Source organism: Sciurus carolinensis, chromosome 2 (assembly GCF_902686445.1).
Source record: "Sciurus carolinensis chromosome 2, mSciCar1.2, whole genome shotgun sequence".
NCBI lineage: Eukaryota > Metazoa > Chordata > Mammalia > Rodentia > Sciuridae > Sciurus > Sciurus carolinensis.
Window position 1 is genome coordinate 53,347,946 of NC_062214.1, and position 12,521 is coordinate 53,360,466.

General features: G+C 46.3%; 1 protein-coding gene across 1 annotated transcript in view; it reads left to right on the forward strand.

The window, feature by feature from the left end:
* Positions 1-2,433: 2,433 nt before the first annotated feature.
* Ap3b2 (adaptor related protein complex 3 subunit beta 2) overlaps positions 2,434-12,521 on the forward strand; it is a 34,464-nt gene continuing 24,376 nt past the window's right edge. Inside the window, exon 1 of the mRNA XM_047534192.1 lies at positions 2,434-2,767. Coding sequence (XP_047390148.1) covers positions 2,655-2,767 — 113 coding nt within the window. The 5' untranslated portion in view covers positions 2,434-2,654. The remainder of the gene's footprint in view (positions 2,768-12,521) is intronic.

A 12,521-nucleotide genomic window follows, 5' to 3' on the forward strand; every position in this document is an offset into this window, starting at 1 on the left:
GAAGGGAGGTCCTATTAGCTGGAAACTGAGGGGTTCTCGGGTAGCTCAAGGCCAGGATAATCTGGGATGTCCAGGCCTCTGGAGTGTCGGTGGGGCGGGGGGTGCAAATGTGGGGCAAAGAAGACATTCTGCCTAGAGTCCAGTTCCAAATCAGGTCTTCCTGAACCGTGGGCTCAGGTGCCATCTATGATCAGTGGAATGATCCAGCTCCTCTTCAACCAGGTCTGTGCAAACACCCTGAAGACTATTCCCTTTCTCCCCCCAGGCAGTGACTGGGGCATCTACCACCATTCAGTTCTTCCTCTCAGAAGCTTTCCTGGGTCAGCACTTTGAAGCTGTGGAGTTGGAACAAGGTGATCCTGAGCCTGGAGACCTCTTCCTGTTTAGGCTGCGGTCCCCAACTGGACGCTGGTGTGGGGCCCATGTGGGTGTATACTGTGGCCATGGAGAAATCATTCACTTTGAGGGTGAGTGCCTCCAGTTGAAATTAAGGCTCAAGTGTGCAAAGAGAGGTTGCCCCATTCAAGCATACCCCACCAGTGGGTGGGCTACATGAAAATGCAGGCTGTGGTCCTGGGCTGGTGGTACGGGTCTCTGAAGATAGGGGATTGGGCAGTCAGCATATGGGGCCCAGGGACACCAGATCCAAGGAAATACAAGTGTGGGGGCCACAAGGTATCAAAGATGGTTCTGATGTGTACCTGGCCTGCAATCCCTATAGGCAAGAAACCTGGCAGTTGTGGGCCACATAGGTTTCTGGGCTCCTGGGAAGGAGTTGTATGCAAACAGGGGCAGGGCCCAATGCTGCGCTCCCGCTCCCTCTGGCGAGTGCTGCGAAGGCGAGGTGGCATTAACCGCACATTGCTGGAGCTCCGTGTGCGCGAAGCTATGGACACAGACCCACCTCCCTATCATCCCACACGCAACAACTGTGTGCACTTTGCACTGCACCTGCTCGGCTTGGACAGGAACCCCAACTCGGTGAGCACAACCCAGCTACTCATGTAGAATCCCCCTCCAGCTTCAGGACCTGCTAACAGCCTTACCAACTGCTCTGGCAAAATTCAGGCCCTCCCCCTCTCTACTCCACTGAGGCCTCATTCCTCCAAACTCAAGATCTGCTTTACTCTGGCAGGTCCAAAACCCTCAGAACCAAATAGGCCAAGCTAGTTGTTAAAGTTCCAGGCTGAGGCTGGGATTGTGGCTCAGTGGTAGAGTGCTTGCCTAGCATGAGTGAGGCACTGGGTTGGATCCCCAGCATTGCATTAAAAAATAATAATAATAAAATAAAAAATAAAGTCCTAGGCTCTTTGAAACCCTTTTGTGCCCATTCCAAGTAGGCCCCAGGCCCCAACCCACAGATCCTGGCCACATGTATTTACTTTAGCCTATCAACCTCCAAGTCAGGTCCAATTTCCATCCTAGTCCTGGTCAAGCCCCTGTTATTCTCATTCCTGCAATAAAACCTTTCTACTGAGCTAAGCTCCACCTTTCTGAGCCCCATTCATTTCCAACCAGGCCAACCAATTCTGGCCTGGGAGACTTCAGACTCAGCTCTTAGGAACTCTCCCACTCTCCAAGCCCAGCCAAGAAACTTCAGTCACCCAACCTGATGCTCAACTAGATCCAATCCCTTTCCCAAGCCTGGTTCACTACTTTCCCTCCGATCCAGACCTTCCTTGCTTGGCCCTTGGGGTATTTCAGACCTTGGGAACTAGAGGCATCATATCATCCAGGAGTCCTGGCAATTGCACCAGACCCTAAACTGGTCTCTTCCATTTTCCTTTATTTTTAGGCATTGGTGGACCTGGAGCTAACCATGGGTGAGGCATGACCTTGTGCCCTCCTGGATGGCCAGAGGGGGTTTCAGAAAGGGTCATTAAAGTATTTCCCAAAGCTTAATTAGAGAGTTCGTTGTCCTTTCTGGTTCGTCTCCCACCTGTCTGCCGAAAGCCCACTAAGCGTTCCTTGGTGCTTGCCCATAAATTCCACCTCTTCCAAGAAGCTACTCAGCTTCCCACTTAAAAGGGAAGACGCCATCAGAGAACCCCAGGTTTTCTACAAAAGACAGGACAGGAAAGGAAGCATTCTTAGGTCTCTGTTGCTGGTCTTCTGTGCAGTGCTTCCTTCCCCTCTAGGCCTGGGAGTACTGCCTTCCTTTCAACCCCTTTGCCCTTTCCCTCCATTTCAGGGTTGTGTGGAACCCCTAGAGGTCGTTCCGTCGAGGCCGGATGATCAGGGATGGGTGAGGACGTTGTGCACTCTTCCACCCTCAGAAGGGTGTTCCATCATCAAAGTCACAGACTCACACGCCCCAAGATGTGGAGGTGCTTCAGGTCCCTTTAAAGGGCTGGAACTAGCCTTCCAGGAAGGGTGATTTCCGCGGGATTGGGGCGGGGCAGACGCTGCAGCCCCTCCTCACCCGCCCCCTAGCTGACACGCCCTGAGCTCCGCAGGCGCTGGTGCCTTTAAGAACCTCCGAGCGCGGCCCGGAGTGATAAATCCGAGCGCAGCCTCCACTGTTGCAGATTGCAGTTCTGCAGAGCCGGGGCTGCGCTGCCGATTCCGCCTAGGTCTTGCGCCCCCTTCCACGACCCCCGCCGGACTCCGGCCGTGCGGCCTCCTCCCCAGCGAAGCCTTCTCCCAGCTGCCCTATGTCGACCGCCCCTGCCTACAGTGAAGACAAGGGCGGCTCCGCTGGCCCTGGGGAACCTGAGTATGGCCACGACCCGGCGAGCGGCGGCATCTTCTCCTCCGACTACAAGCGGTGAGGGAGCCGGCCGCGAGGGCTGGGACTTGGCGGATGTCGCGGGCACCATGGACAGCGCCCGGGCCCGCCCGCCGCGGCGGAGCCGACCGGAAGCCCGCCCAGCCCCCTCCCGCCGCGGCCCGGGGCCCCAGCGCCGCCACTCAATCCCGAGGGACCCACCTGGACCCGGACCCGGGGTGGGAGTCTAGGCTGATGGGGTTTGGGCTAGCCAGCTCGGTTTCGGGAGGACAAGCCGTCCGTCCGGTCCCAGGTCCACTGGTTTCAACCCAGGTTTATAGGTGCCCAGCCTTTTTCGCGCAGGGCGGGTTGGCTCCAAAACAAAAACAAAAATTTATTTTTTAAAAAGTGGGGGAGGGGTCTGAGCCGGTGAACTTGAGTTTGAGCCTGGGGCCTCTCCAGGAAGGTGGGTCCAGAACGTAGACGCAGAAATTCCCAGGCCTGGCTCCTCCTACAAATCCATTTCCTCTTGTTCTGGCCCCCATCTGCCCTCTGGCACATACACCTTTGCAGCGCACATTGCCCTTACAGTTCAACCCTACCTTAACTTCCCCCCACTTTTGACACGTTCGTTCATTTGTTTATTCGTAAATTCTGCAACAAGCATGCATTAAAGGTCTATCATGTGGAGTCCTATGCTAGTCACTGAATACAGATGTGAACACGGAAAGTCCTTTTCCTCAGAGGGAGGCACAGATGAAGCAGTCTGACTATTTAGTATAAAGAGGGCTGTGGACTGGTTATGGTAGTGAACACCTGTAATCCCAGCAACTGGAGAGGCTAAGGCAGGAGTATCACAAGTTGGAGGACAGCCAGGGCAATTTAGCAAGAAACTGTCTCATTAACAAATTAAAAGGGCTGGACATGTAGCTCAGTGGTAAAACATCCCTGGGTTGGGTCCCCAGTACTGCAAAAAGTGGGGAACCATGGGAGAGAGTGGAGAGCCAAGATTGAAATGTTGAGGAATTAAGTCAATCCAGGTTTAAGTTTTGTATGTTCTAGTACAGTGTGACCAGAAATGAGGGTAGGGAGGACTACTTAAGGGTTCTAAGAATGTATCATCATCAGGTTTGTATTTTCAAAAGCTCACAGGATGAACTGTGGAGAAAAAATTGGAGGGTTTGTTCAACTGAGCAAGAAATAAGTAATGGGGGTGTTGACGTTGACAGGCAGGGCATGCTGGTGGTCTAGAAAGGAAGGACAAAGAACAAAGAATTTAAGGATTTCAGAGAAGAGCAAACCTGACTTGGATGTGGGTAGTAGGGGTAAGAGGAAGTGGCTGGAAGCAGTTAAGGATGATACTCAGGTTACTAATTCCTGTAACTGAATAGATGGTGGCGTGATTCAGTGTAATTATAAATAAAGATGATGTTACAAAAAAAAATTTGTGGAAGTGTTGAGCCCAACTTTGAACATGCTATGATTTTAGACTCTGAGTGATGTTCAGATAGCTGGATATTAGGATTTGGGATTCTAGGAGAGAGACAAGGACATTGTTAACATCTATATGTTAATTAAGGACACAGAAGGCAGTGAAAATAATCAGGGAAAGGGTGTAAGTTCAGATCAGGCACAAGTCTGAACCCTAAAGACACTAAGTTAGGGCAAGAGAGAGCTAAGGGAGTGTTTCAAGGTACCTGAGAAGAAGTGGACCAAAAGGCAGGAAGAAAACAAAATGCAATTTCTTTTTTTTTTTTTTTTTTTTTTTCTTTTTTGGGTGCTGGGGATCAAACCCAGGGCCTTGTGCTTACAAGGCAAGCACTCTACCGACTGAGCTATCTCCCCAGCCCCAGAAAATGCAATTTCAAGGAGAAAGTAGTCAGTAGTGTCTATGCCCATTAAGGCCAAGTCAAACAAGAAGTTTGAGACTATTGGTTCACAAAGAGGTCAACTCCTTCCAGTTCCACTCCCTACCTCCTGCCCTGCGAGACCAGTTCTAGCAAAGTGAAGAGAACAGGAGTTAGATTATTTTTCCCCAAAATTCTATTATGAATTATTTTAAACAGTCAGAAAAATTGAATGAATAAAGCAATGAATACATATATATAACCCACCTAGAATCAACCATCATTAATGCTTGCTTTTATCTAGCCATCTCCCCATGTCTATTTTTAGTTGAAACATGTAATTTGAAGAGATCATGACCCTTCATGATATATATTCTAAACATCTAAAGCCAGGTTAGAGTGAATAAAGGAACAAATAGGAGACTAATAAATAATATACAATGGAAATTTTGCTTTTTTTTTTTTTTTTTTTTTTTTTGTGTGTGTGTGTTGGGGATCAAACCCAGGGCCTTGTGCTTGCAAGGCAAGCACTCCACCGACTGAGCTATCTCCCCAGCCCTGGAAATTTTGCTTTTAAGTAGTTTTTAAAGAAAAAAAAGAAAGAGTTGACTGGAGGGGATTATCAGTTCAAGTAATTTAGTTTTTGGCAGGTATTTTTGTTTGTTTGTTATTAGGGTAAGGATCCTAGAAAAGAATTTGAGTGTTGATGAGAAGTAACCAGTAGCAAGGGAAAGACTGTAGGGAATGAAGTAGCCTCCTCCTTGATGGGAAGGGACTAGATTGGGTACAAGGAGGATCAGCTCTGCCCAGAGGGAAAAGGGAGAGAAGACTATAGATGCAGATGTGTGTGAGTCTGGGGCAGGGAACTGCAGGCAATTTCATCTGAAGACTTTCTGGGAGAAGCAGACAATACAGCTATGAGAGGCTGGGCTGAGGGCCAGGACTTGGTGGTCCTAGGGATTTGAAATATGGTGAATAAAGCAGGGTGGGGCAGTGGAGGGCAGTGAAGGGCAGTGGGACTGGAGTGCCAAAGATGAGTGAGAGAGCAGTAGGAGAAAGGGACCCTGGACTTGGGAGGAAGGAAGCAGAGATCAGAGAAGGCTAATGGGAAGGAAGACCTCAAGGCACTGACTCTGGAAAGGCAGGTGAAGATCAAGAGGCTTGGGAGAAGGATCATACACGCAAGATTTCTGGGGAGAAGCAGTTCTCAGGAAACTAAGGTCCAGCTGGGGCTGTGGAATTGGAGGTGAAGAAAGCATCCCTTGCCTCTGTCTGCATCACCTCCCCTGAGGGAAGTTCCTGGCCCAGAGATTGGGGTAGACTTTGTCCACAGGCCCTGCCCTTCTGTCCCTTCTGAGACCTTGTCTCTAGGTAGGGAAGAGGAAACCAGAACCTCCCTCCTGGCCAGTGTCTGGTTACTTTGAGGGGCGGGCCTCCTGTTGACAGTGACAGGAAGCTGTAGCTCACTGACCAGCTCAGCCCTATCCTGGAGCAGGACTTGATGCCCTATGCAGCGATTCCTGCAGCTCCCGGGGGCCGTGGTGAGGCCAGGGGCCAGAGGTACCTGTGGGGCAGATCAGGAGGCTGCCAGCCCTGTGCTGGCCCCTGAAGGTGGACCCCCACCCTGGTACCAGGCCCTGCAGCCTGAGGAACTTCGGTGGCTTCAGGCCCCAGAGGAAGACACAACTCTAGAAGCACCCCCTGAAGGATCTTGCCCAGAGGCTGGCCAAGGTCAGAGCCAGAGCCAGCCATTAAGGTAAAGAGGGACCCCCAAGAACTCCTAACTGGACAGCCTCTTCAGGTGCAGGAAATGGACTGGCATTTAGGGTTGGGGCTCAGGGGCTGAGTGCTGGGGGGAGGCCACAGGGAATATATGGGTTGAGAGTGTGAATGGGAGGAAATAAGGAGCTAACTCCCTGGAGACTCTGAGGTAAGGAGGACCGTAAAATATTTAGAGTCGGGGTCCCACCTTGACTGTTTTTTTCCCCACAGACCTTGGTTGGAGTGGGCTCAGTAGGGCTTGGGGTCAGGATAAAGCACAGACTAAGTTTGACCAGCTCCTGCCTGGCTAGTAGAATGGGACTTGGATGGTGAGGGGAGGCAGATGTACTGACCTCAAACACCATGTCTAACCCCCCCTGGCTGACTCCAGCCATCCCAGGAGAGTCCCTCAGGCCAGGCCAGGGGTCAAGACAGAGTGAGTACAGTGTAAGGGGATCTGACTGTGGGAGATGAATGTTTCATGGCCTTGGGGTGTTGCTGTGTATTTTTCCCTTCCTTTGCCTCTTGGAAACATAAGCTGGTAGAAGCAAGGATGAGAGAACAACCAGGACTGCCTCACCTGAGGAGGGTGCTGCTCTTTGGGTAGTGGATATTTTTTTTTAGTTGTGGATGGACCTTTATTTTATTTATTTATTTATATGTGGTGCTGAGGATTGAACCCAGGTTATCACACATGCCAGGCAGGTACTCTACCACTGAGCCACAACCCCAGGCCTGTTAGTGGGTATTTGATGATCAATTCTGCTCTGCTGTCTGTTTTATACCCAGTGATTCCCTCCCTTCTCTCAATTTCCCTTTTCCTTCAGGGGCTTGGAATGTGTGCACTAGGTGTTGCCCTGGGTGTGTGCATTTGACAGGGGTCTGTGGCATTTGTGGGTATGGTGAGGACACCTGGGTGTGAGGAAGTCAGCTTTAGGAAACACCCAGAATTAAAGGAGACTGAGCAACTCCATCCACTTCCCAATAAAGGCAAATGAAGAATCACCCCAGGATGAGCCCTCAGAAGGAAGTCAGAGTAGCCTTGAGGCTGGATGTATTTGATCTTCAAAGCCTAAATTTATCATTTAAAAAAATCTCAAAAAGTGATCCACTGACCATTTTGGTGAATGAGATGGGAGTCGCTAACTTTTGTCAAAGTTGAACTTGTATTAAGTGTGACCTAATGATATGTGTGACTGTAGGGGGCATTATGGGGTGTGTGTATCTGTGTGGAGTGTGTAGGTCCATATGAGGATGTGGCAGAGCATAGAGAGATCTTGTGGTGGTAGGGTCTGTGGGGATGGTATGTATTTGTGGGTACATACATATGGAGGTTATAGGTGAGGAGTGTTTCTGTGGGAGGTGCCTGTGTTGGGTGTGTGGGTGTGTTTCTCTGAGAGTCATAGATGTGTGTTTGCAGGGGTTGTATGTATATGTTTTTATGTATGGATTGTTCGGATGTGTGTGGATTTATATCAAAGGTATAAGTATGTCCATGGCGGGGGATATGGGAGTGTCTATGGTATGTGTGTGTCATACTAGTTGCAGGTATCTGCGGGGTGTGTAAATTGACTGTGAGAAGCATATATAGAGGATCCTGGGGGGTGTAGTGGTGTGTACTTGTATGTTTGGGAAGCTGGTGACACTCCTACCCAAATCCCTCTGAATGATCTGTGGCTCTGTCCACACCCCAGCTGTTCTGAGCTTGACACCTGTGAACAACTGACAACCTGGGCTTTGTTTAGGGTTATAAGGTGGTTATCTTCTGGTCCTGGCTTGACCATGGGAAAGTAGATGTCCTCTGGTTTGGGGGGCATTCCCCAGACTTGGGTTAATTTTAATTTAACATGAGCAGGTCTGGGTATGCTCTTCCCTCTCTTAGTACTTCTGGCCCCAATTTCTGATTTTCTGTTGTTTGTAAATGTTTCACTTCTGTGACTCACTTTGCACACACTTTGCACACATTTTTAATTTCTACCATTTATGATCCTTCTCAGGACTGTGTTCTTGCACTAGAATAAAAGCCGTGGGTTAACCAGGTACAGTGTCACACACCTATAATCCAAGTGACTGGGGAGGCTGAGACAGGAAGATCTCAAGTTCAATGCCAGCCTGGGCAACTTAGCAAGACCCTGTCTCAAAATAAAAAGAGCTCAGGATGTAGCTCAGTGGTAAGTTACCCCTGGGTTCCATTCCCAGTACCAACCAACAAACAAAAACAAATATAAAAAACACCAAACCCTGTTGGTTATCAGTGTTATCAGAGTGTCATCTGGGAGATTAGTGTGTGCAGGTCCCTCCACACAACTACTTACTACATTTTGAAATTGTCTTGGCAACATGAATGTATTGTTGCCAACAATTCTATCAGCTATATATAAACACATTCTTCATGTGTTTTTTCACAATTCTCTCTTCACTTTTTGACCACCGGATCCAGGACCTCTGAGTATGGTTGGGCATGTTATTTACTACACAAAGATATTTAACTGAGGAATACAGGCCCATGCTATACTCAGTGAATGGGGAGCAACAACTCAGGGCTCTTTCTACCTGATGGGGCAAGCAGATGACTAAAGAGCCTATAGCATCCCTGACAGTGAATGTTGGACATGGATCTTATAAATTTATATCAGTTTTGAATATTAAAATTTAAAAATATTTTAGATGTTGATAGACCTTTATTTTATGCATTTTTTTATATGTGGTGCTAAGAATCAAACCCAGTACCTTCTGAATGCTAGGCAAGTGCTCTACCACCGAGCCACAATCCCCAGCCCCTTGAACATTAAACTTTTATTTACCATATCCCAAATATTTTCCTTTTTGTTACTGCTATGGGCTAAATTGTGTCCCCCTCAAATTCATATATTGAAGGCTTAGCCCCCAGTACTTCAGAAAGTGTCCTTATTTGGAGACAGAATCTTTAAAGAGTCAATTAAGCCACAAGCTCAAGGCCCTGGGTTCAATCCCTAGCACCACCAAAAAAAAAAAGTCAATTAAGCTAAAATGAGGTATAGGATTAGCCCTAATCCAACATGACTTGGTTCTTTTTAAGAAGAGGAAACTTGGACATATGTACACACAGAGAGAAGACCATGTGAAGACACGGAGAAGATGGGACAACATAGAAAAAAACATAGCATGTTTTTAAAAAGCCAAGGCATGTTTTTGCAACTCTTATACACAGTACTCACCAGAAAATTTCATCTCTGGTCACTAAAATGTGTGAGGATTTCTCCCCACCAATTCTCTGTCAGACACCAACTGGGTATCCTACAATTCAACTTCATTTTGACACTGACTACCTGAACAGAGTGTTAGATCCCACAGGTCAAGGACTCAGTCCCACAACTCTGCTCCTGCTTCAGATGCCAGTTGCAACTGGCTGTAAATTTGGAGTTCCTGTGACTCCTTCCTAGGTTTAACTCTCTAACTCACTCTCAAAACTCAGGGAAACTACTTATACTTAACCAATTATTAAGGAAAATTAGGAAGGATACAGATGAGCAACCAAATGGAAGAGACAAATAGACGAGATATGTTAGAAGGGGTGTAGAACTATTAGGCCCTCTCTTGATAACCACCCTCTAAGTACTTCCATGTGTTCAGCAGTCTGGAAACTCTCTGATCCCCGTACTTTTGGGTTTTTATGGAACTTCATTATGTAGGTATGGTGAATTACATTATTGGCATTGGTGATCAGCTCAACATTTAGCCCCTTCCTCTCCTTGGAGGTTGGAGGGTGGACTGAAACCCTCAAATGATGAAAAATATTACTGTCACCCAGGAAAGTTCAAGGGATCTAGTAGTTGTGCCAGATGCTCCTATTACTCAGGAAATTGCAGAGGTCTTTGGAATTCTGTGTCAGGCACAGGGGTCAAATATTAGAAATATTAATGAAACTAGAGTCAAGTATTAGAACAAAAGATTTTCCTAGGATCCCAAGGGTTTTGGGAGTTATATCTCAGGAATTGGGGGCAGAGGCTGAATATAATCTATGGGGGGCACTAGGGATTGAATCCAGGGGTGCTTAACCACTGAGCCACATCCCCAGCCCTTTCTATATTTTATTTTGAGACAGGATCTCACTAAGTTGCTTAGGGCTCGCTAAGTTGCTGAGGCTGGCTTTGAACTTGTAATCCTCCTGCCTCAGCCTTCTGAGCCACTGGCATTACAGGCATGTGCCACCATACCCAGCTAAATATAATTTTTTTCACAATATCATACTAGCCATTGTCAACTTAATTTGAGCAACAGAGAGACCTTGACTTTAAGGAACTACAATCTGGGATATGTGTGCTATGGCAGACTACAAGTACTTCTGAAGAAGTTGTGACCTGGATAAGCTATTCAAAGGGGAAAATCACTTAGGCTATTTTAAAACAAAGACTGTTGGTTATGGGGACTTTTGCAGGAGTTGGTGTTAGCTCATTACTGAAGATAGCCATTGTTAGGTAAGAATCCTTGTATAGCCAAGTTATCTGAAAATGTTGCAACTTCAGAAAGTTCTCATGATAGTTTTAATCATAGGCATATGAGAATGAGGGCCCTTTGTTCATGGCCTCCCAGTTACATTTTGTTTGGGTTTGACATAACTGACTCCATTTTGGTACTGATAACTTTCATACCATCTATAAGCCAGAGAGAGTCTTCAGAAGAAACTAACCCCACTGACACCTTAACACACTCAGACTTTGAGCTTCCAGAATTATGAGAAAATAAATTTATGTTGTTTAAGTTATCAGGTGTGGAACTATCTTTTTGTTTTGTCTTTTTTTGTTGTGGGCCTTGTGCATGCTAGGCAACAGCTCTACCACTGAGCTATATCCCCAGCCCTATGCACGGGACTTTGTGATGGTGGTTCTGGTTGCCATATTTTTCCCCTTAAATTTAATTATTTTTCCTTATACTGGGGATTGAACCCAGGAGCATTCTACCACTGAGTTACATTCCCACATCCCTCTTTATTTTATTTTGAGACATGGTCTTGCTAAGTTGCTAAGGGTGGCCTCTGTAATCCTCCTGCTTCAGGCTGTGGAATTTCTGGGATTACAAGCATGCACCACCATGCCTGGCTTAAATTTAGTTTTTGTATACCTAAATTAAAAAAATTAAACCTAGTCAACTTGTTACTAGTAATTTCGTGTCCTTAAAATAAAATTTCCAGACTGGGGTTGTAGCTCAGTGGTAGAGTGCTTATCTAGCACGTGTGAGGCTCTGGGTCCAATTCTCAGCACCACATAAAAATAAATAATAAAATGAAGGTATTTTGTCCATCTACAACTAAAAATATTTTTTAAATAAAATTTCCTCTTTCATATTTAAAAATAATTTATAAGCAAATGTATTTATTTTGGTGAAATATATGCACAACTTAAATTCTTTGGTACATAGTAGTTGTTCCAACAGCAGTTAAAAGGAAAAGAGGATCCTTCTCACATTGGGAATTTATTTGTTCCTAAGGTATCAACTTACATCCTTTCATGAAATTTCCCCAGTGACTTTTGATCTTCTGTTTTTAACCTGATACCATATGGCTTTTATCATTGTGTTGTTTTATGTTTTGCTACCTAGAAGGGTGAGCTATCTGCCAGCTATCTTCTTTTCCCAAAAGTATTCTTTGGAGTTCTTACCTACTGATTTTTTTTTCAGATAAAGTTCACTATTACTTCACAAAGTTTAAAAAGATGCTCCCTTGGAATTTCAGTGGACAACACTTAAGATCTATGTATTGGTTTTGTCTCTATGTTTATTTTCCTCAACCAAGTGCAAGGAATCACTTATTCAAATGTTTGTATATTTCTCTTATTAAGGTTTTATAACTTCCTTGAATAACTATTGAATGTTGAGTGACAGATCTGGCTATATTTTGGTAGTATCTGTGAAGTCTCTGGGATAGACCAATCTAGTCCTTGGATCAGTTTGTTCTTTGAGGTCAGGACCTGCAAACGCCCTAGGTCTGGAGCAAGGGCATCCTACTCTTGCTTGAGCATCCACTTCTTTTTAACTGGTCTTTCTTATCCAGTCAATTGACCTTGTTTTCTGAGAACAGTCCTTATTTTCCTACCCCACTCCTTCTTTCATCTCCTGGCTCTCAGTTTCTGGCTGTATTAATTTCCTATGACTGCTGTAACAAAGTACCACAACATGTGTTGCTTAGAAAACATATAGTTATTGTCTCATAGTTCTGGAGACCTAAAGTC